Consider the following 25,161-nt stretch of genomic DNA (forward strand, 5'->3'; position numbering starts at 1 on the left):
AGAGAAACATGTAAAACAGACCCAGTGAAAAGCAGGTGTACCATGGTCGCAATAAGAGAACACTGTGGCAGCATTCATGTTCCAAGACTATTCAGCTTGCTACCAGGAGTTATCAAAAATATTACTAGAACAAGTATGAAAGCTTTCAAGAGGAAACTAGATCATTACTTCGACTAGCTTGCAATGGATATGTGGGTCAGCAGATCACTAACATCATCATCTTAGTTGACTAGGCAATCAAGATTAAAGCCTGTGCTCAGGCTGGGCTGTGAGGATAGAGAAACTCTCAAAACCAGTCAACAGGTATATCATAAGTATACTATATGCCCCTTGGTAATTTCAAACACATCAAACCTATTTTTAGTAGTAATGCATCCCAAATAAACTCAGTACTCATCTTCAGCAAGTGACAAAGAATATTTAGATTAATAGAAAAGTTTCTCTGGCAATCATTCTTGTTAAAATACTGTACTGGAAAAATCTCTTGTCTAGCAGTTTGCTTTTCATTCTGAAGGAGGGGTGTTAATGTTGCAGTTTTATAACTGTAGTGTAAGCACACCTCTGGCAAGACAGTGATGGAGTGAATGATGATGATAAAAGTTTTTCATTTTCGGGCCACCCTGCCTTGGTGGGAAATGGCCGATGTGTTAATAAAAAAAAAATTTTTATTTGACATATTAAACTACTGAGACAGTCACAGAAATTATCCAGGGCAAAATGGATTGATTAAAATACAGTGTTTTAAGACTGAACTCTATTGAAAGCTGCTTTAAGACTTAAAGCAACTTTCAATAAAGTTCAACAAAAATATTAATCTATAAAAATATTGGGCACATACAAGGGTAGATTGAAAAGTCTTTGCATCATTATTTTTTCCTCAGAAAAATACAGTTACAGCCCTGGTCTCACCCCCAACAATTTCCATCTGTTTGGGCCTCTGAAGAAGTTCCTGGGAGGACAGTGCTTCAACACAGATATTGATATGATGACACCAGTTAGTCGATGGCTACAAAATAGGCTGACAGAATTTTATGAGAGAGGCATTAGCTGGTAATATGTGAAAATAAGGACCTCAATATGCTTAGTGGTTACATTGACAACTAACCAAAGAGCAATACTCAATATGGCTACATTGTATTTTTTTTTTTTTTTTTTTTTTTTTACAGACTGGCTGTATCCCATTGAGGCAGGGTGACCTAAAAAGAAAAATGGAAGATTCTCTTTTAAAATTTAGTAATTTATACAGGAGAAGGGGTTATTAGCCCCTTGCTCCCGGCATTTTAGTTGCCTTTCACAACACACAAGGCTTACGGAGGAAGAATTTTAACATTGTATTTTTGTCAAGAAAAAATAATAGATGCAAAGAATTTTTGGTCTGTGTTTTAAAGGAAAATATAAAAATTTATTTATAAAAATTCCTTAATGGGGTAAAAAACTCCAGGAGAGTGCCACAAGAATCAGTACTTGCTCTGTTAATGTTTCTGATTTGTATAAAACTCTTGCCAGAAGTAACTAAAAATTATATGAATTTGTTTTCAGCATACCTTGTAATAAAAAATTACTGAATCTCTACAAGAAGACTAAGATATATTGAGCAAATGGAGTGATAGATGGATGATGGAATTAATGTAGGGAACTTCCAGCAGGCATGCGTGAGCGTGTTTGATAGGAGTGAATGGAGACAAATGGTTTTTAATACTTGACGTGCTGTTGGAGTGTGAGCAAAGTAACATTTATGAAGGGGTTCAGGGAAACCGGCAGGCCGGACTTGAGTCCTGGAGATGGGAAGTACAGTGCCTGCACTCTGTAGGAGGGGTGTTAATGTTGCAGTTTAAAACTGTAGTGTGAAGCACCCTTCTGGCAAGACAGTGATGGAGTGAATGATGGTGAAAGTTTTTCTTTTTCGGGCCACCCTGCCTTGGTGGGAATCGGCCAGTGTGATAATAAAAAAATAAAATAAAACTTCTATATACGTAATAGTAATTGGAGAAACCCATAATAGGTAAAATTAAGAAATAGATTTTGTAATAAAATATTGTATTAAAAAATGTGTGTGTGTGTGTGTATGTACATGTATGTGCATATGAGAGTGAGAATGTGTGTGAGAGTAAGAGTGTGTGTGTGTGTGTTTGTGTCTGTTTCTAGCAGTCTTGGGAAAAAGATCATGACTGGAAGATCATACAGTATGAATTAAATTGCAAGGAGATCTTAAGCTTCACTGGTACAATTTAAAATACTGTAGTCTTCGTATACAGTAGACTCCCACATATCATACAGATTACATTTTGAAATTTGATGCTTTATATGAAATCACAGTATACAGTAGGGCCTCACTTATATGGCAGGTTAGGTTCCAGGCTACCGCTGTAAAGTGAAAATTGTCGTAAAGTGGAACGCCCTTTTTCCCCTTATTAATGCTAGATAACAAGTTTACACTAACAAATATTAAGTTAGCAATAGAAGTACGCATTAAAAAACATTAAAAAATTTATTCTACTGTGGGGTGTATTTATCATGTTTATATGTTATGTAGCGTGTTTATTATATAATTTTGAAAATACAGTGGAACCTCGGTTTTTATTTGCCCTGGTTTTCGTCGAATTCAGTTTTCGATGACTTTTTTCGTCTAAATATTGTCCTAGTTTTTGTTAGTCACCTCAGTTTCCATCCGCCATACAGAACGCGTCCATCTGCCCATGCCTACACAAAGCATCCCATGCACACATTCTGAGTCAGTCTGGTATTGTTTCTCATCGAGTGAACATTACCCTGCGCTTTCATACAAAGCATTTAGTAATAATCCATTGTTTTTTGTGCTTGTTTATTGAGTGCGACTGCTAAATAAGCCACCATGGGACCAAAGAAAGTTCCGAGTGCCAGCCCTTTGATAAAGAAGGCGAGAAACACAAGAGAATTCAAGAAAGAACTCGTTGCAAAGTATGAAAGCAGAATGAGTTGCAAAGTTTTGTGGAGAAATATCACTACCACCCTCTACAAGGGTAGAGGGTGGTAGTGATGGTGGTAGAGGGTGGTAGTGATTGTGGTAGAGGGTGGTAGTGATTGTGGTAGAGGGTGGTAGTGATTGTGGTAGAGGGTGGTAGAGATAACTTGTCCTCCCTTATCCCTCCTCGCCGTCTTCCATACGCCAACAAGAGTCTTCAATAAAGGTAAAAGTGATATTAAATGTTCATTTATCCATTTCATTATTGCTTTATATTTATTTCTCATTGTTTTCTGTATGTAAAACTAGTTATTCTCTATAAAATGTATTTTTTGATAATATTTTTGGGTGTCTGGAATGGATTAATTGGATTTACATTATTTTTTGTGGGAAATATTACTTAAGTTTTCGTACAAATCGGTTTTCACTCGACCTTCTGGAACGGTTTAAAGATGAAAATCGGGGTTCCACTGTACATATATGTGGCAGCCAGTATAAGCTTCCATCACTATCAACTACCAACATCAGTAAAAGCAAACTACATTTCCTTACCAAATTATACCAGTGGTTGCTGTTGCTTACAGCTCTGTCAGCGTGTGTGGCCTGGTATAATATATGTACATAAATGTGACTTTCAATATCAGCTACAACCACTATCGCGCACAACAGTCATCTACCATCACTGTTGGTAAAAATAACATGCATTTCCTTACCAAATTATACCTTGTACACTTCCAAAATAATAACAGTTGACAAGACCGAAGTCAAGTCATTTAATGGAGAGTCCAGACTTTTCACAACATAAACGTAAGCCATGAGTTTGGTTTATAGTTTAGATATTTGTTCACCATAGAATGTATCATCACTATGCCAGCTACCACAAATGGTTATGAGTATAGTTAATAGCATCAGTAAGGTTCTACAATCTATGCAACATCTGTAGTCATTTTCAGTATTTGTGTCACCAGGCTTATATACACTACAGCAAGATCAACATAGAGCCCCTCAGTATTTTTGCCTTATTTTCAGCTGAAGAACTTATATATAACTTCCACAGCTTTGCATTGCATGGTAGATTGATTATGCTCTAGCCAGAAAATAAATTCATTTCTGGAGGACATTCTGCTTCGTAATTTCTTTCTGATAAAAGGAGGTTTGTTTTCTTCTGAATCACAATACATTATAAGTTAGTCTGCTTAAAAATCCTTGGATGCACATTGGAGGAGGGTCATTATTCATAATTACAGTTGGCATTGTGGAAATTTTTCACATAATTCTTAGAGTAATATAATATCATCTCTGATATTATATTACTCTGGTTGTGTAGGTTATTAAAGCATGAGTGGTATTTTTTTTTTATTTTCACATTGTGACAGAATATGCACTTCTTACAGGCAGAGTAAATGCAGGTGCATTTGTGCCAGTTAAAGGCAAATATTCTATGTCACAATGAAAGGGTTTTAAAATCAAATAACTGGGTAATGTAATGTTCTTTTATTGCAATTCTGCAGATTGTGTTGCCACATGAACAAATTGTCAGTTCAGTAAAATATTCAAATACTGTACCTAGTGGAAAAACTGTATGTTCTTTGGCATTGTTTCTCTTTTATAGAGCATTTGTATTATTCAAGCATGAATTATAACAATCCAAGAATGTAATATCTCAGTATGTAAATTATTATTTTACTTTTGCAGGAGTTATTACATCATATGCATTAGAAGGAACACAAAGTTGGCTGGTTGCCGGGACCAGTAGTGGTCACCACGTGTGCTGGGATCTGCGATTTATGCTGCCAATCTCCACTATCACTCATCAAAGAGGTTACTTCCATACAATTAACAGTAAAATATGTTTTGGAAACTTTATTATCAGTTAAATTTACATTGGCAGATGTTTATTTTTACTCTTCATTTGTTCTTTGGTACTTGTAAATTCAGTGTCTGTGTTGTGTTGTGTCTGATTATCATAGTATGAGTATTGTTTCTCTTTTAGGTCAACGTGCCTCAGTGGGAGACAGCCACTGTGTTAAAAAATAAAAGTTTTAGTATTTAGAGAGGATAGAACAAAATAAAATGACTAGGAGAGTATATGAATCTGAGAAGGTGTAGGGAAGGAGTGGCAGGGGTTGTGCCAGGAAGGGAGGGGGTAAAGGAGATTTTGAGTGCTAGAGGTTTCAATATCTAAAAGGCTTGTGTCTGGCAAGACAGCTATTGAATGAATGATGGTGAATGTGTTTTTCTTTTTTTTTTTGAGTTTCATTACCTTGGTGGCAGATGTGCTATGTGTTAAAGAAAAAAAGTCTTCTTTCAGTCTGTATTAATGTTTAGTAAGCCACATTACTGACTCATCATGGGGTTCAGCATCTTAGTCTCATGGTCACTTTAGTGACCTGCATGGGTTTACCACCTACCAGAACAAAAATTAATATTTTTTTTATTTTTTTTTATCTTTGTTCCACACACCTTGGCTTGTTTTCATGGTTAGTTAGATTGCAGAATTTTCTTTCAGTTCTTGCAAATTCATATTATTTTAGCTAGTTTTCTATTTACACCCCAGGAGCTTATTTTTGCACAAATGTTAATGTGTAGGGTATTACTCGTATTATATTTATAAGACATTGGCTGTCTCCCACTGAGACAGGGTGACCCTAAAAAGATAGTTATCTATTTTTTTTTTTTCAACAAACCGGCCGTATCCCATCAAGGCAGGGTGGCCCAAAAAGAAAAACGAAAGTTTCTCTTTTTAAATTTAGTAATAGTTATCCATCAAATGGTCAAAAGAAGTTGGTTAATATACATGGTGATGAATGGTCTGTGCTTTGGTATTTTAGATTTTAAAAACCATTCCTTTTACCAGGTGCAGGGGTGCGTCGTGTCAGTATGCATCCAAAAGAAGGTTCTTGGGTGGTATCTGCTGTTAATGGCAACAATGAAATAGCAATGTGGGACATGGAAACACAGTCAAGACACATGACTCTTTGGGCCAGTCCCAAACCACCACTCTCAATGACACAGGTACAGTTTTATGCTACAGCAGCGTAAAAATAATTTGTTTTTTGTAATTTATAACCTGTAAACAGCATAATGTGTAATTCACATTTATTTATTTTAATGATTTAACACATACAGTGGAACCTCTACTTGCGAGTTTAATCCATTCCATGACCTTGCTCGCAACTGGATTTGCTCGTTTGCAGAGTCAATTTTCCTCATTTAAATTAATTGAAATGCAATTAATCCATTCCAGTGGAATTCTGTACAGTGGACCCCCTGTTAACGATATTTTTTCATTCCAGAAGTATGTTGAGGTGCCAGTACTGACCGAATTTGTTCCCATAAGGAATATTGTGAAGTAGATTAGTCCATTTCAGACCCTCAAACATACATGTACAAACGCACTTACATAAATACACTTACATAATTGGTCGCATTGGGAGGTGATCGTTATGCGGGGGTCCACTGTACTTCAATAATTTCACTAATATCAACTCTACGGCTTATTTATCTATCTCACTTCATCTAATATGACATAATAAACAATATAAATAACATAGAAATCTGATATCTACTCTAAAATGAATAAAATATGTAATTCATATAGTGGTATGGGCGGTGTCAGCGGTGGACAAGAGTTTGTCTGGAGGCAGGACAAAACACTACTTGAATAATTTCGCTAATATTATCTATACGGCTTATTTATCCATCACAGTTCATCTAATATGACATAACAAACAATATAAATAACATAGAAGCCTGATATACACTCTAGAATGAATAAAATATGTCATTATATACAGGTACCATCCGACTTACGACTGAGTTTGGCTCCGAGAAACCGGTCGTAAGTCGAAATGAACGTAAGTCAAACCTTATTACTGAATATCAATATCACATTTTTGTATTGACTTTATTTTATTGTTTTATTTTGGTATTTCATGTTTTACTTTACTTTTTATGCTGTTAGTACAGTGGACCCCCGCTTAACGATCACCTCCCAATGCGACCAATTATGTAAGTGTATTTATGTAAGTGCGTTTGTACGTGTGTGTTTGGGGGTCTGAAATGGACTAATCTACTTCACAATATTCCTTATAGGAACAAATTCGGTCAGTACTGGCACCTGAACATACTTCTGGAATGAAAAAATATCGTTAACCGGGGGTCCACTGTACTGTGTTTTATACTGTAAGGTTTAGGATAAACACTGTGTACAACACAAATAGTTGTTTATTTCCCAGAAATTTTGCATAAAAAACACGGTCATAAGTCGAGTGGTCGTATGTCGAGCAGGTTGTAAGTCGGATGGTAAGTGTATGTGGCGGTGGCAGCAGCCGACGAGAGTTTGTCTGGAGACGGGACAAAATACTCCTTGAATATTTCGCTATCATCAACTCTGAAATAATAAACAATATAAATAACATAGAAACCCTATAAATACTCTAGAATGAATAAAATATGTCATAATGTAACAGGTGGAGGCAGCCACAACCACTCCCTCTTTGTTGTGGTAAACACTGCCATCTAGTGACAGCCTTTTGAAGCCATCCATTATTATAATTACTATTATGTAGTACATTATTATTATTCTTTCTTTCTTTCAACACACCGGCCGTATCCCACCGAGGCGGGGTGGCCCAAAGGAAAAACGAAAGTTTCTCCTTTTACATTTAGTAATATATGCAGGAGAAAGGGTTACTAGCCCCTTGCTCCTGGCATTTTAGTCACCTCTTACAACACGCATGGCTTACGAAGAAAGAATTCTGTTCCACTTTCCCATGGAGGTAAGAGGAAATAAACAAGAACAAGAATTAGTAAGAAAATAGAAGAAAACCTAGAGGGGTGTGTGTATATATATGCTTGTACATGTATGTGTAGTGTGACCTAAGTGTAAGTAGAAGTAGCAAGACGTATTATTATGTGCAAGAATGGTATATAATACCGACAAGATGAAATTAAGACACATGTGCAACATCTGGGTATCTTTATTGTACAATAAAGATACCCAGATGTTGCACATGTCTTAATTTCTTCACGTATTATTATATGTATTATACTATTATTATTATAAGTATTATTATACATATTATTATTATTATTATTATTATACATATTATTATTGTTATTATTATTATTATTATTAAAATTATTATTATTATTATTATTATTATTATTATTACATATCATTATTACAATATAAATAATTTGTAATTTTTATTCACAAAAAAAATAAGATTTACTGTTATGCTGTATTGCAATAATTGTATAAATAATGTTAACCCATTCACGACTGCATATTGGAATGGACAGTGATGTCATTTGTTTACTCTTGAACATAGCCAAAACAATCGGACATTTCTCCTATGTTGAGCTCAATTTCAAGGTACTTTTTGTCGTGAAAGCAATCAAAATCATGTCTATTTCTGTAACATATCTTCCATTCTGTCAAATGAGACCAAAAAACGAGAATACAACCATAAAAACTACGAAAATACTGCTAAGGGGTGGTAATTGCCGAGACGTGAACTCCATTATTTATACTTAGATTTCTTTCATTTTTGGTGTACATTAAGAAGCAACTTTCCATCATACATTGCCCAAGCTTCAATAAGATAATCCAACAAAAAAATGAGATACAATTCCCTAGGTAGTAGGTTGGTAGACAGCAACCACCCAGGGAGGTACTACCGTCCTGCCAAGTGAGTGTAAAACGAAAGCCTGTAATTGTTTTACATGATGGTAGGATTGCTGGTGTCTTTTGTCTGTCTCATAAATATGCAAGATTACAGGTACGTCTTGCTACTTCTACTTACACTTAGGTCACACTACACATACATGTACACGTTTATTTATACACACTCATCTGAGTTTTCTTTGATTTTATCTTAATAGTTCTTGGTCTTATTACTTTTCCTTTTATATCCATGGGGAAGTGGAATAAGAATCTTTCCTCCGTAAGCCATGCGTGTTGTAAAAGTCAACTAAAATGCCGGGAACAATGGGCTAGTAACCCCTTTTCCTGTAAAGATTACTAAAAAGAATAAGAAGAAGAAAACTGTCAAAGTGGGAAGTCTGAATGTGCGTGGATGTTGTGCAAATGATAAAAAAGAGATGATTGTGGATGTTATGAATGAGAAGAAACTGGATGTCCTGGCTTTAAGTGAAACAAAGCTGAAGGGGGTGGGAGAGTTTCAATGGAGAGGAATAAATGGGATTAGGTCAGGGGTTTCAAATAGAGTTAGAGCTAAAGAAGGAGTAGCAATAATGTTGAAGGATAAGCTATGGCAGGAAAAGAGGGACTACAAATGTATAAATTCAAGGATTATGTGGAGTAAAATAAAGATTGGATGTGAAAAGTGGGTTATAGTAAGCATGTATGCACCTGGAGAAGAGAGAAGTGTAGAGGAGAGAGAGAGATTCTGGGAAATGTTGAGTGAATGCGTGGGGAGTTTTGAATCAAGTGTGAGAGTAATGGTGGTTGGGGATTTCAATGCTAAAGTGGGTAAAAATGTTATGGAGGGAGTAGTAGGTAAATTTGGGGTGCCAGGGGTAAATGTAAATGGGGAGCCTTTAATTGAGCTATGTGTAGAAAGAAATTTGGTAATAAGTAATACATATTTTATGAAAAAGAGGATAAATAAATATACAAGGTATGATGTAGCACGTAATGAAAGTAGTTTGTTAGATCATGTATTGGTGGATAAAAGGTTGATGGGTAGGCTCCAGGATGTACATGTTTATAGAGGGGCAACTGATATGTCGGATCATTATTTAGTTGTAGCTACAGTTAGAGTAAGAGGTAGATGGGAAAAGAGGAAGGTGGCAACAACAAGTAAGAGGGAGGTGAAAGTGTATAAACTAAGGGAGGAGGAAGTTCGGGCGAGATATAAGCGACTATTGGCAGAAAGGTGGGCTAGTGCAAAGATGAGTAGTGGGGGGGTTGAAGAGGGTTGGAATAGTTTTAAAAATGCAGTATTAGAATGTGGGGCAGAAGTTTGTGGTTATAGGAGGGTGGGGGCAGGAGGAAAGAGGAGTGATTGGTGGAATGATGAAGTAAAGGGTGTGATAAAAGAGAAAAAGGTAGCTTACGAGAGGTTTTTACAAAGCAGAAGTGTTATAAGAAGAGCAGAGTATATGGAGAGTAAAAGAAAGGTGAAGAGAGTGGTGAGAGAGTGCAAAAGGAGAGCAAATGAAAGAGTGGGAGAGGCACTGTCAAGAAATTTTAATGAAAATAAGAAAAAATTTTGGAGTGAGTTAAACAAGTTAAGAAAGCCTAGGGAAAGTATGGATTTGTCAGTTAAAAACAGAGTAGGGGAGTTAGTAGATGGGGAGAGGGAGGTATTAGGTAGATGGCGAGAATATTTTGAGGAACTTTTAAATGTTAAGGAAGAAAGGGAGGCGGTAATTTCATGCACTGGCCAGGGAGGTATACCATCTCTTAGGAGTGAAGAAGAGCAGAATGTAAGTGTGGTGGAGGTACGTGAGGCATTACGTAGAATGAAAGGGGGTAAAGCAGCTGGAACTGATGGGATCATGACAGAAATGTTAAAAGCAGGGGGGGATATAGTGTTGGAGTGGTTGGTACTTTTGTTTAATAAATGTATGAAAGAGGGGAAGGTACCTAGGGATTGGCGGAGAGCATGTATAGTCCCTTTATATAAAGGGAAAGGGGACAAAAGAGATTGTAAAAATTATAGAGGAATAAGTTTACTGAGTATACCAGGAAAAGTATACGGTAGGGTTATAATTGAAAGAATTAGAGGTAAGACAGAATGTAGAATTGCGGACGAGCAAGGAGGCTTCAGAGTGGGTAGGGGATGTGTAGATCAAGTGTTTACATTGAAGCATATATGTGAACAGTATTTAGATAAAGGTAGGGAAGTTTTTATTGCATTTATGGATTTAGAAAAGGCATATGATAGAGTGGATAGAGGAGCAATGTGGCAGATGTTGCAAGTATATGGAATAGGTGGTAAGTTACTAAATGCTGTAAAGAGCTTTTATGAGGATAGTGAGGCTCAGGTTAGGGTGTGTAGAAGAGAGGGAGAATACTTCCCGGTAAAAGTAGGTCTTAGACAGGGATGTGTAATGTCACCATGGTTGTTTAATATATTTATAGATGGGGTTGTAAAAGAAGTAAATGCTAGGGTGTTCGGGAGAGGGGTGGGATTAAATTATGGGGAATCAAATTCAAAATGGGAATTGACACAGTTACTTTTTGCTGATGATACTGTGCTTATGGGAGATTCTAAAGAAAAATTGCAAAGGTTAGTGGATGAGTTTGAGAATGTGTGTGAAGGTAGAAAGTTGAAAGTGAACATAGAAAAGAGTAAGGTGATGAGGGTATCAAATGATTTAGATAAAGAAAAATTGGATATGAAATTGGGGAGGAGGAGTATTGAAGAAGTGAATGTTTTCAGATACTTGGGAGTTGACGTGTCGGCGGATGGATTTATGAAGGATGAGGTTAATCATAGAATTGATGAGGGAAAAAAGGTGAGTGGTGCGTTGAGGTATATGTGGAGTCAAAAAACGTTATCTATGGAGGCAAAGAAGGGAATGTATGAAAGTATAGTAGTACCAACACTCTTATATGGATGTGAAGCTTGGGTGGTAAATGCAGCAGCGAGGAGACGGTTGGAGGCAGTGGAGATGTCCTGTCTAAGGGCAATGTGTGGTGTAAATATTATGCAGAAAATTCGGAGTGTGGAAATTAGGGGAAGGTGTGGAGTTAATAAAAGCATTAGTCAGAGGGCAGAAGAGGGGTTGTTGAGGTGGTTTGGTCATTTAGAGAGAATGGATCAAAGTAGAATGACATGGAAAGCATATAAATCTATAGGGGAAGGAAAGAGGGGTAGGGGTCGTCCTCGAAAGGGTTGGAAAGAGGGGGTAAAGGAGGTTTTGTGGGTGAGGGGCTTGGACTTCCAGCAAGCGTGCATGAGCGTGTTAGATAGGAGTGAATGGAGACGAATGATACTTGGGACCTGACGATCTGTTGGAGTGTGAGCAGGGTAATATTTAGTGAAGGGATTCAGGGAAACCGGTTATTTTCATATAGTCGGACTTGAGTCCTGGAAATGGGAAGTACAATGCCTGCACTTTAAAGGAGGGGTTTGGGATATTGGCAGTTTGGAGGGATATGTTGTGTATCTCTATACGTATATGCTTCTAAACTGTTGTATTCTGAGCACCTCTGCAAAAGCAGTGATAATGTGTGAGTGTGGTGAAAGTGTTGAATGATGATGAAAGTATTTTCTTTTTGGGGATTTTCTTTCTTTTTTTTTGGGTCACCCTGCCTCGGTGGGAGACGACCGACTTGTTGAAAAAAAAAAAAAAAAAAAAGAGCAGGAGCCCCTCACCAGCCTCAAGGAACCTGCCTTGAGATCTGCTCGCTTATGGAAATTTTGCTCGCGTATGGAAGCAAAAAATAGACCCATCGACTGCTCGTATTTGGAAAAACTCTCACGTGGATGCACTTGCAAGTAGAGGTTCTACTGTATCTTTAATAATGTGGCACATATTACAGGTTTAAAATTCAGAAAAGCATAGTGTTTAGTTTTAATTGATTAAGATAGATTGATATTGATGGATTGAGATTTTAAAGAAATATTAAATAGGCACATAAAGCAATGGTCACTTTTTCCCCCATTCACTGTTTACTGCTAAAACATGGAAAGATAAGGAATACTTGTAATTGTGTGTTTGTGTAGCAAGTAAAAGACTCATATGTACTGATCAAGACATTAATCAGGGCATTCACCACGAGTGGCTTTGTCAGTCCTAATACAAGGAAGCTAGAACAAGATTCATTAATAGTGCAAGAGGTCAAGTGAACATAGAAGTCAGTCAGTTGTAGTGTATCTAAAACCATGCCCAAACAATTGCTACCCAACAGTGACACTGCCATTAGATGATACCAAGTTGCACTTGAGAATACTGCAGGAGAACTACTGGCCCACCCCAGGCAGATGCTGCCACTTCCACTTTTATTACTTTTATTATGTTATCCCACTTTTGACCTATTCACCTGACCTCTTGTACTATATATTCTGCTTGTCCTGGCTACCTTGCATTAGGCCTTAAGAAGCTACTCATGGCAAAATGTTTTCTTATTAAGTTTCTTTCCTTATGAAATGTCTTTTACCTACAGCTTGTCCATATCACTATACCAGCTACATTAAATGTGTAATGGCCACTTAACCAGTTAATAACATATGTATGGTGCTACACCAGTAAGAGATTCATATGAGTGTAGCTGTATTAATTTTTATTTTATAGAAATGTCAGTGCTTGTTATTAAAGTGCGTTGGGTAGAAGGTCTCCAGTATAATTCAACATCCAAAATAATACTCCACCTTGGTAGGGGTTTTGATGAGACAAAATGTTATGCTGGCCTAGCAACTCTTTAACAGGATGTTCTCAGGGTTCCTTAAGGCTACTGGTTGCATCTGTAGTACCCCTTCACCATGTTGTCTTGGGAGCAGAGTTTTCAGACACTTTTACATATTGACATATTATTATTATGGGTAGGAGTATGACAATGACACAAGACTGTTACAAAGATCATCGAAAGAAATAGTATAGGTTACTGATATGTGTGTGAGAGTGTCCAGTAAGGACCTGGTTGCATCATCTCCTGGTTCGTGATTGGACTCATGATTCGGCGACCGTCCGGTACGCATCCGCCCGTCACCACGCACACAAAGCCAGTCTCCTGCACAATTCACACTCAGTGTGCCATTGTTTACCAGTGTGTGACCATCACCCCATGGGTTCATACAATACATTTCATAATAATCCATTGTCTTTTGTGCTTGTAACTGCTAAATAAGTCACCGTGGGCCCAAGGAAAGCTAGTGCCAACCATTTGGTAAAGAAATTGAGGAACATGATTGAAGTCAAGAAGGAAATCAATGAAAAATATGAGAGCGGAGTGCATGTTACAGAACTTGCCAGGATGTATGGCAAACCCCATTCAACCATCACTTCGATTGTGGCGAAGGGAAAGGAAATAAAGTGTGCTGTTGTTGTAAAAAGGGTAGATATGCTGACAAAAAAGAGATTGCAAACCCTTGAAGAAGTGGAAAGGTTATTGTTGGTGTGAATTACTCAAAAACAGTTAGCAGGAGATAGCATTATGCAGTCGATAATATGTGAAAAGGCAAGGCAGTTGCGTAACGATCTCATAAAGAAAATGCCTGCAATGAATGGTGATGCTTGTGAGTTTAAGGCCAGCAAAGGATGTTTTGAGAGATTTAACCCTTTGACTGTTTCGGTCGTATATATACATCTTACGAGCCACCGTGTTTGCGTATATGTACGTACTCATAAATTCTAGCGGCTTCAAATCAAGCAGGAGAAAGCTGGTAGGCCCACGTGTGAGAGAATGGGTCTGTGTGGCCAGTGTGCACCATATAAAAAAATCCTGCAGCACGCAGTGCATAATGATAAAAAAAAACTCCGACCATTTTTTTAATTAAAATGCCGAATTTGTGGTCTATTTTCGTATAGTATTTATGGTTGCATTCTCGTTTTCTTGGTCTCATTTGATTGAATGGAAAACATATTATAGAAATAGAGGTTATTTTGATTGGTTTTACTATGAAAAAGAACCCTGAAATGGAGCTCAAAGTAGGGGAAATGTTTGATTTTTGCCGATGTTCAAAAGTAAACAAATGATGTCATTTTCCAATAAATGTCCAACTAGCTATTCTAATATGCAGTCATGAATGGATTGACATTATTTATACAATTATTATAATATTGCAGTAGTCTGCACAACAGTAAATCTTCTATTTTTTATTTGAATAAAAATTCAAAATAGAAAGCAAGAGTAATATCAGAGGGGCCTGGAGATGTGACTGATGAACAAAGAAAATGTTATTTTAGAGCCAGGAATGTCTGCATTGTTCATTTTGGACCCTATTTTGAAATCGTCATATTTTTTAATTTTCATGAAATTGGTCAAATTGCAAATTTCTGACCACATTATTGGGTAGTTGAAATTGATAAATGGGCAGTTTCTTGTACTCAATCGATAGAAAAAATGGAGTTCTAAAGAAATAGCTATGAGTTTGGTCGACTGGAACAATGGAATTAGCCGAAAATAGGGCTCAAAGTGGGTGAAATTGCCAATTAATAAATATCGCCAAGGTCGCTAACTTTGCGAGAGTGTAATTCCATCAGTTTTCCATCAGATTTTGTTCTTTTGGTGTCATTGCAATTGGGAAAAGATTCTTTATCATTTCGTGAGAAAAAATAATTTTTTTTTTTTTTCAGAAATTTTGCGACACCAGGAGACACCTCAGGATTTGGGGTTGCGACAGTCAAGGGGTTAAGAAGTGTAGTGGCATACGCAGTGTGGTAAGGCATGGTGAGGCTGCCAGTTTTGCCAAAAAAGCAGCTGAGAAGTTTGTACAGGAGTTTAAGGAGTACGTAGACACTGGAGAATTCTAACCCTAACAAGTGTTCACTTGTGACGAAACAGGCCCCTTTTGGAAGAAAATGTCAAAGAGGACCTACATCACTCAGGAGGAAACAGCACTCCCAGGACAGGTTAACTCTCATATTTTGTAGTAATGCTAGTGGGGATTGCAAAGTGAAGCCTTTACTGGTGTATCACTGAAAATCCCAGAGTGTTCAAGAAAAACAATGTCACCAAGAGTAATTTGTGTGTGATGTGGAAAGCTAACAGTAAGGCATGGGTCACAAGGGAAATTTTCCTTGACTGGTTTAATGTAGTGTTTGGCCCCAGTGTGAAGAAATACCTCCTGGAAAATAAATTGCCACTCAAGTGCCTCCTGGTAATGGATAATGCTCCTGCTCATCCTCCAGACTTGGAAGAGCAAATGGTGGAGGACTTTACTTTCATCATGGTGAAGTTCTTGTCCCCTAATACAACTCCTCTCCTCCAGCCCATGGACCAGCAGGTCATTTCAAACTTCAAAAAACTGTACACCAAAGCAGTGTTTCAAAAGTGCTTTGAAGTGACCTCAGACACTGAATTGACCCTGAGAGAGTTCTGGAAAGATCACTTCAGTATCCTCACTTGCATAAACCTTATAAGTAAGGCTTGGGAGGAAGTGACTTGCAGAACTTTGAATTCTGCTTGGAGAAAATTGTGGCTACAATGTGTACAGGAGAGGGATTTTGAAGGGTTTGGGGCTGACCCTAAGGAGCCTATGCCAATTGTAGAAAGTATTGTGTCGCTGGGGAATTCCATGGGGTTGGATGCGAGTTTCGAGGATGTGGAAGAGTTGGTGGAGGACCATGATGAAGAGCTAACCACTGCAGAGCTGCAAGAGCTTCATCTGCAACACCAACAGACCACAGCTCAGGAAATTGCTGCAGGGGAGGAGGAAGAGAGATGAAGGAAGGTGCCTTCTTCAAAGATTAAGGATATTTGTGCAAAGTGGACTAAAGTGCAATTATTTATGGATGAACTTCACCCTGACAAAGCTGTTGCAGGCCATGTTGGCAACATGTACAATGACTGTTGTGTCCCACTTCAGAGAAATCTTAAAGAAATGCCAGAACCAGAGCTCTCTGGGCAGATATTTTGTGTGACAGGGGTCCAGTGACTCTCAATTTGTTCCCAGTGTCATTAAAAAACAAAGAAAGGAAGTAACCCTTGATAAGGACTTGGTACCTGAAGTCTTTATGGAAGGGGATTCCCCTTCCAAACAATAGTGTACACCTTCCTCCTATCCCCACCTCCCATCTTCCATCCACCCAAAAGTCTTCAGTAAAGGTAAGTGTAATGTTGTTATTATTTTATATATGTATGTACTTGATTTCTCATTGTTTTCTGTATGTAAATCTTTATTTTATTTAATTTAAAAAAAAAAATTAAATATTTTTGAGTGTCTGGAACGGATTAATTTTATTTCCATTATTTCTTATGGGGAAAATAGTTTCGCCATTCAGCAATTTCGTCATTATGCAGACACTCTGGAACGAATTAATCACGAAACTCGGGGGTCCACTGTATTTGGGAGTTGACATGTCAGCGGATGGGTTTATGAAGTATGAGGTTAACCATAGAATTGATTAAGGAAAAAAGGTGAGTGGTGCAATGAGGTATATGTGAAGACAAAAAACATTATCTATGGAGGCAAAGAAGGGAATGTATGAAAGTATAGTGGTACCAACACTCTTATATGGGTGTGAAGCTTGGGTTGTAAATGCTGCAGCGAGGAGGCAGTTGGAGGCAGTGGAGATGTCCTGTCTAAGGGCAGTGTGTGGTGTAAATATTATGCAGAGAATTTGGAGTGTGGAAATTAGGAGAAGGTGTGGAGTTAATAAAAGTATTAGTCAGAGGGCTGAAGAGTGTTTGTTGAGGTGGTTTGGTCAATTAGAGAGAATGACATGGAGAGCATATAAATCTGTAGGGGAAGGAAAGCAGGGTAAGAGTCATCCTCGAAAAGGTTGGAGGGAGGGGGTAAAGGAGGTTTTGTGGGCGAGGGGCTTGGACTTCCAGCAAGCATTAGTGAGCATGTTAGATAGTAAATGGAGATGAATGGTTTTTGGGACCTGACAAGCTGTTGGAGTGTGAGCAGGGTAATATTTAGTGAAGGGATTCAGGGAAACCGGCTGTTTTTATAGAGCCAGACTTAAGTACTGGAAATGGGAAGTACAGTGCCTGCACTTTAAAGGAGGGGGTTTAGGATATTGGCAGTCTGGAGGGATATGAGATATATCTTTATATATGCTTGTAAACTGTTGTATCTATGCACCTCTGCAAAGACAGTGATTATGTATGAGTGAGGTGTAAGTGTTGAATGATGATGAAAATATTTTCTTTTTGGAGATTTTCTTTCTTTTTGGGTCACCCTGCCTAGGTGGGAGATGGCTGACTTGTTGAAAAAAAAAAACCTATATGTCCTTAAATAAATTTATTTTATCTATGATTATCATTTTTTATAACTGAAATAAGTCTGTCTAGGAGGATACTGACTGCTGTATTATATAAATAAGTTCAAGGTTTATTGCAATGTAATGTTCTTTACTTACAGCTGTGCAACAATAGTGTTTGTGGCATGTATGTAAGTCAGGGAGACAGAGGAGCATATGTTCTAGCTGGTGGCACGGATGGTAGACTCCGTTATTGGGATCTTTGTGAACCTGAATCTTCATATATTGTTTGCCATGCTGCCAATGACCCATACTTGCAGTGGCCTATTTCCTACAGGTATTACTATTACTTTATTGATTCTTTACCTTATTCTTCCTTAATAGAGTAAGACCTCACATGTATTATCTTCACACAAACATCATAAAAAATTTGAACAATAATACCTTATTGTTTAATATCCGAGTTAAAAATTTGGTTCCAGAGAACCTGGTAAGAAAGGGATATGTTCATCAATGATTTTGCATTTCATTATTATACAATATCACTGTTAACTATTTTTTTTTTTTAACCCTCAGTCTGATTATTACCTAGATCTATCTACATCTTTGATTCCTTGGCCCATTATTTTCACATCTGAGCCATACACTCCACTTGCTGTTGTTATTATTCATTGTTATCTAAGACTCTCAAAGAAAATTAAAAACAATTCAAACCTCTGAGTCCTCACATTCAATTCTGCATGCTACATTTTTAGTAGACACATAGAGAATAACAGAACGGTATATATATAATTGGGGCCCTGATATTATATCCTATGTGGTAAATAGTATAGTTTATTATATTATTTCAGGTCACCTTTTTATATTGTATCTTTATATATGCTTCTAAGCTGTTGTATCTGGACGCCTCTGCAAAAGCAGTGATTATGTATGAGTGGGGTGAAAGTGTTGAATGATGATGAAAGTTTCATTTTGGGGATTTTCTTTTTGGGCCACCCTGCCTCAGTGGGAGACAGCTAACTTGTTGAAAAAAAGAAAAAGAGAATGATATTTTTGGATTTCTGACTACAATCAAATTTCAGGAAAATCAACTTGCAAAATCTTCAGTTTATTGCACTGTTCAAGACCTTACAATCTCCAGCAGATAGATGCTGGTTTCTGTTTTCCAGTACTAGGTTATTTCTTGCAATATATCTAGCAGGCATTCTTGGTCTTCATTAGTGACCATCAAATCTAGCATCAAAATAAATTGGGTTTCAAACTGTTGGCATGTTTTTAGAAGTTACTAGCTCTTTATTTTCAGTATTGTCAAGCCTTGATTTAGCAGACTTACAGGAGGGTGGAGGTGTCTGTTAATGTCGGTTGTCCATTAACCCTTTGACTGTCGCGGCCGTATATATGCGTCTTACGAGGTACAGTGTTTGACGTATATATACTCATAAATTCTAGCGGCTTCAAATCAAGCAGGAGAAAGCTGGTAGGCCCACATGTGAGAGAATGGGTCTGTGTGGTCAGTGTGCACCATATAAAAAAATCCTGGATCACGCAGTGCATAATGAGAAAAAAAAAACTCTGACTGTTTTTTTTAATTAAAATGCTGACTTTGTGGTCTATTTTCGTATAGTATTTATGGTTGTATTCTTGTTTTCTTGGTCTCATTTGATAGAATGGAAAACATATTATAGAAATAGAGGTGATTTTGATTGATTTTACTATAAAAAGAACCTAGAAATGGAGCTCAAAGTAGGGGAAATGTTTGATTTTTGCCAATGTTCAAAAGTAAACAAATGATGCCATTGCCCAATAAATGTCCAACTAGCCATTCTAATATGCAGTCTTGAATAGGTTGATGTTATTTATACAATTATTACAGTATTGCAGTAGTCTGCATAATAGTAAGACTTCTATATTTTGTTTGAATAAAAATTAAAAACAGAAAGTAAGAGTAATATCAGAGGGGCCTGGAGACATTACTGATGAGCAAAGAAAATGTTATTTTAGAGCCAGGAATGTCTGCATTGTTCATTCTGGACCTTATTTTGAAATTGTCATATTTTTTAGTTTTTGTGAAATTGGCCAAATTGCAAATTTCTGACCACATTATTAGGTAGTTGAAATCGGTAAATGGGCAATTTCTTGCACTCAATCGATAGAAAAAATGGAGTTCTAAAGAAATAGCTATGAGTTTGGGCGACTGGAACAATGGAATTAGCCGAAAATAGGGCTCAATGTGGGCGAAATTGCCGATTTGTAAACAGCGCCGAGGTCGCTAACTTCGACAGAGCATAATTCCGTCAGTTTTCCATCAAATTTCGTTTTTTTGGTGTCATTACAATCGGGAAAAGATTCTCTATCATTTCATAAGAAAAAATAATTTTTTTTGTTTTTTTAAAATTTGCGACACCAGGAGACACCTCAGGATTGGGGGTTGCGACAGTCAAAGGGTTAAGTCCAAGTGATGAGACTGTTTTCCCTTGATCATAATAATAACTGACAATTCTGGATTTAATCCTTTCACTGTCAGTCCCATAATATTTTGGCTTGCAAGCCAGTGTCATTCCCATAATAGTATGCCAAAATTCTAGTGGGTTCCAATCTTGTGGGAGAAGGCTGGTAGGCCTACATATAAGAGAATGGATCTTAGTGGTCAGTGTGCGCAGTAAAAAAAATCCTGCAGCACACAGTGCATAATGAGAAAAAAAACTCCGACCATATTTTTCCTTTAACCCTTTCAGGGTCCAAGGCCCAAATCTGGAGTCACGCACCAGTGTCCAAGAATTTTCAAAAAAAAAATTTGTTATTTTTTCTTATGAAATCGTAGATAATCTTTTTGTGAAGGTAATAAAACAAAAAGTACGAAATTTGGTGGAAAATTGACGAAATTATGCTCTCGCGAATTTTGATGTGTCAGTGATATTTACGAATCGGCGATTTTGCCGACTTTGACTCCCATTTTAGGCCAATTACATTATTCCAATCAACCAAATTCTTAGCTATTTCACTAGTATTACTTCTATTCTATCGATTGAGCACAAGAAATCGCCAAGTCAACTGTTTCAACTACAAAATAAAGTGATCGGAAATTGTTAATTTGGCCAATTTAACACAAAGTTCAAAATATTCCAATTTCAAAATAGGGTCCAGAATAAACAATGTAGGTATTCCTGGCACTAAACTAACATTTCCTCTGTTCATTAGTTATGTTTTGAGGCTTTACAAATAAATTCCATTTTGATTTTTTATTCACATAATGAATTTTTATTCACACCAAAAAATAGAAGAAATACTGTTATGCAATACTGTAATAATTGTATAAATATCATCACCATATTTGTGAATGTATATTAGACCCACCAGCTGACGTGTATTAGACGTGTGAGGTCGTTTGTTTACTCTTGAATATCGGCAAAAATTTAACATTTCCGCTACTTTGAGCTAAGTTTCAAGCCATTTCCAGTGCTAAAACCAATCAAAATCATCTCTATTTCTGTCATATGTCTTCCATTCTATCAAATGAGACCAAGAAATCGCAAATACAACTAAAAAAACATACGAAAAAACACTGCAAAGTTGCTGTTTTAATCGAAAAATCATGATTTCAGTTTTTTCTCTCATTATACACAGTGTGCTGCAGGATCTGTTTTATGTTGTGCACACATACCACATAGATGTATTCTCTCATATCTAGGCCCAAATGTACCACTCACAGTTTATCAGAGTGAGCTGAGCTCATGGCGTAGATCTACGGTTTGGACACTCACCGTAAAGCCGTAAATCTACGGGACGGACCCTGAAAGGGTTAAAACAGCAACTTTCATATGGTATTCTCATTCTCTTGGTCTCATTTGATAGAATGGATGATATATTACAGAACTAGAAATTATTTTTAATTGTTTAAGGACTAAAAGTGCCTTGAAATTGAGCTCAAATTAGCGGAAATGTTCAGTTTTTGCCGATGTTCAAGAGTAAACAGATCACGTCACTTATCCAATACACATCAAACTGGTGGGTCTAATATGCTTTCACAACTGCAGTGATATTATTTATACCATTTTTACAGTAATGCAGTAGTCTGCATAGCAGTAAATTTTCTATTTTTGTGAATTATAAAATATAAGAGAGGCCTGAAGACGTGACTAATGAACAGAAAGAATGTTATTTTAGTGCCTAGGAATGTTTGCATTGTTAATTCTGGACCCTATTTTGAAATTGGCCTTCCTGGAATTGTGTATGAAGTTGACCGAATTACCAATTTCTGATCACTTTATTGAGTAGTTGAACTTAGTAAATGGGCAGTTTCTTGTACTCAATTGATAGAACAGGAGTTCTAGCGATATAGCTATGAGTTTGGTTGACTGGGACAATGGAATTGGCAGAAAATAGGGCTCAAAGTGGGAAAAATCGCTGATGCGTAAATATCGCCGAGACCACTAAATTTGCGAAAGCGTAATTCTTCATTTTTTCCATCAAATTTCATACTTTTGGTGTCATTACTATCAGAAAAAGATTCTCTGTCATTTCTTAAGATTTTTTTTTTTTTTTTTTTTTTTTTTTTTTTTTTTTTTTTTTTTTTTTTTTTTTTTTTTTTTTTAATCGACACTGAGAACAAGTTTGTGAGCAGGGGTCTCGACAGTGAAAGGGTTAATGAACAAAGTCTGTTAAATCCATAATCGTGGGTCTAGTATTCATGGTTTCAGTTGTCCGCGGTTTCCTGTGGCCCAAAAATAACCCTTAATTTTGCTTAATGATGACCTCAAAGTGCAGTAGTGATGATGGAAGTTCTTCATAGCCTAAGAGAAATGTGAAGTGCTTCCCATCAGTGAAAAAGTGATAATTCTCCACTTATTATGCATAATTTATCAATTAAACTTTATAATAAGTGTTTATGTAAACGAAAAATGACTTATATAGTATAGGGTTCGCTACTATTTACTGTCAGTATCCACAGCATGCCCATGGAACATATACCCCATGGAAACAGGGATCCTATTGTATTTATTCAGCAGACAGTAACAGTAATGAAAAATTCTGGCTATAACACACTTTGTCTGTTAAATTCAAAATTAATACACCCAGTAAACTATAACAGATAATGGAAAATTCTAGATTTAGTGGACTTTTCCTAGCCACAGATTTTGTCTGTTATATTCCAAATCTATTAAATCAGGGTTTTACTATATTTTTCAGTTCTGCTTCATATTGTGTTAATCTACTTATTAATTATTTCTCAGTTACATAAATCAGATTTGGTTTTGTATACAGGAAATTATTAGTGTTGATAAATAGATATTAATAATAAGTTATAACTAAAAATGCAAAAACACTGCTCTACAGTACAGTACTTCTCTTTTTGAAAGACATGTGTAATTGTATTAAAATTATATTTAAAACTATAATGACATAATGTATCAAGAGTATACTAATAGTACTTCTTCAATAACAGCTCTCGTGTTGTTGATGGTACGGAAGTGATTGTAGAAACTGCAAACAAACCTCGTAGCACACCTTCCAGTAGTGATGACACACCCAAGAGAGGACCAGACCAGCCTCCACCAGGCCATAAAGACATTATAACAGATGTCATTGTTATGAATGAACCTCAGCGACTAGTCATTACTTCCGGCAGAGATGGAACTATAAAGATGTGGAAATAAAAGCATTGGTAGTCATTTACTTAATTTTAAGTGTTGAAAAAATTGTGTAAAATAAACATTTTTTATTGAAAGTTTCCTTGATGCCATTATGTGCATTGAAACAGTGAAATACAGTAACTTCTTATTCTGATGGAAATTTTATTTGATTTTAGTATTTTTTACAGGTAGTGCATACAGAAAGTGTATATATACAGAGAACCCCATATATACAGCACCTCTTTTGGTATTCCATGTTTTCATTGGCTTTCAATTGAGCCATTGTTCCACCTGCCAGCGAAGATTGCCAGCGGGTGGAGCATAATGAAAAATGGTTCAGTTTGAAGCCAGCAAAAACATGAAACATTAAAAAGAAGGTGCTATCTATGCAGGGTCCTTGTGTTTAGTCTTGTCAATGGATACAATGAGAATATGAAATCTTTGTCTTTCTTTCAACAAACCAGCCATATCCCACCAAGGCAGGGTGGCCCAAAAGAAAAAACAAAAGCTTCTCCTTTTAAATTTAGTAATATATATAAGAAAAGGGGTTAGAACATGAAATATACTGAAGAAATACATCTCTTAGAAGATGTATATATCATGAGACAGTAAATGTAACTTGTATGATGGCTACATGTTAAATATACAGTAGACCCTTATATTACACATATTTATTTGGCATGTTTTGGCTATTGTGCTATTGAAAAATTACAGCAAAATTTTAAACATTTTGTAAAATTAACTTAACACGGTTCAGTTTGCAGGAGGAGAAAAAATTTGGATGGACTCCGACTCTAACCTGGCAATGCGAAGCTTCTGGAATAAATTTAACATTGCAGATGCCATCAGCTATGCTAGAAGTGCATGGAAGGAAGTGCCCCAATCAACATTAAATGCAGGCTGGGGAAAGTTATGGCCTTTTGTAGTTAATTCTCTCACTGGTTTTTCCTTGCTCAAGAGTCAGGTTCAGGAAGTTGTTCAGCTAGCAAGGAAATTACTAGGTGATGGCTTTGAAGACAGTGGCGGCTCATGTATAGATACAGCAGAACTGCAGCAACCCCTATTTTCACTCGATATTATCAGTAACATTCAATATAATGAGCTTTTTCTTTAATATTTCTTTATACTTGTACATTATATAATGCTTAAGCTTAATGTCAGTAGCCATCCTCTAGTACATGAAAAAATTGCAAAAATCCTTGTATGGAACTGTGCGCTTCACAGTTCCAGCGACTCGGTGTTTGGCTGTTGTGCGCAAGCACACATGTCCAAGATAAGATGCTGCATGCTAGGTAGAGAGAGCACTGTCAGTGATGCAGTGCCGACCCTGTTGTGCAAGTGCAAGGTAGTGTTTCTTTTTGACTCAGCGATGTGTGTTGTGCTTAAAAACCATGTACCATATTCTTGAATGTGATATAGTGTAGAATTAGATGATTATCATGCTTCCAGCTATTTTATTTAACCCGTAAACGGACCAAGCAGATCTACGTTCGCATGTGTAGTGCTACAAAAGTAGGTCTACATTTTTTTTTTACATATTTTCAAGTATAAAAAAAAAAAAGTAAATCAAAGTTTTTTTACACATTTTCAAATGTAAAAAAACAAAAAGAAGATCTACTTTTTTTACATTCAAATGTTGAAAAAACGTATATATACGTTTGGACCGTTTACGGGTTAATTCATAGTTTTTTCAGTTCTTTTATTTTACACAATAATAAAACAATGGCTAAAAATTTTCTG

The 25,161-nt window shown here is 36.7% G+C and overlaps 1 protein-coding gene across 5 annotated transcripts in view; it reads left to right on the plus strand.

Moving 5' to 3' along the window:
- The window catches only part of Vps15 (vacuolar protein sorting 15), a 164,744-nt gene extending 140,431 nt beyond the window's left edge, over positions 1-24,313 (plus strand). For 3 of the 5 annotated variants that reach the window (XM_053771055.2, XM_053771056.2, XM_053771052.2), the window contains exons 27-30: positions 4,637-4,762; positions 5,799-5,956; positions 17,953-18,128; positions 23,235-23,572. In XM_053771055.2, coding sequence (XP_053627030.1) covers positions 4,637-4,762; positions 5,799-5,956; positions 17,953-18,128; positions 23,235-23,445 — 671 coding nt within the window. In that variant the 3' untranslated portion in view covers positions 23,446-23,572. Of the gene's footprint in view, positions 1-4,636; positions 4,763-5,798; positions 5,957-17,952; positions 18,129-23,234; positions 23,573-24,178 lie in introns of those variants that run through there. The other 2 variants (XM_053771053.2, XM_053771054.2) reach the window with 2 other exon arrangements.
- The last annotated feature ends 848 nt before the right edge of the window (positions 24,314-25,161 follow it).

The sequence above is a fragment of the Cherax quadricarinatus genome, chromosome 5 (assembly GCF_038502225.1).
Source record: "Cherax quadricarinatus isolate ZL_2023a chromosome 5, ASM3850222v1, whole genome shotgun sequence".
NCBI classification, from domain to species: Eukaryota; Metazoa; Arthropoda; class Malacostraca; order Decapoda; family Parastacidae; genus Cherax; species Cherax quadricarinatus.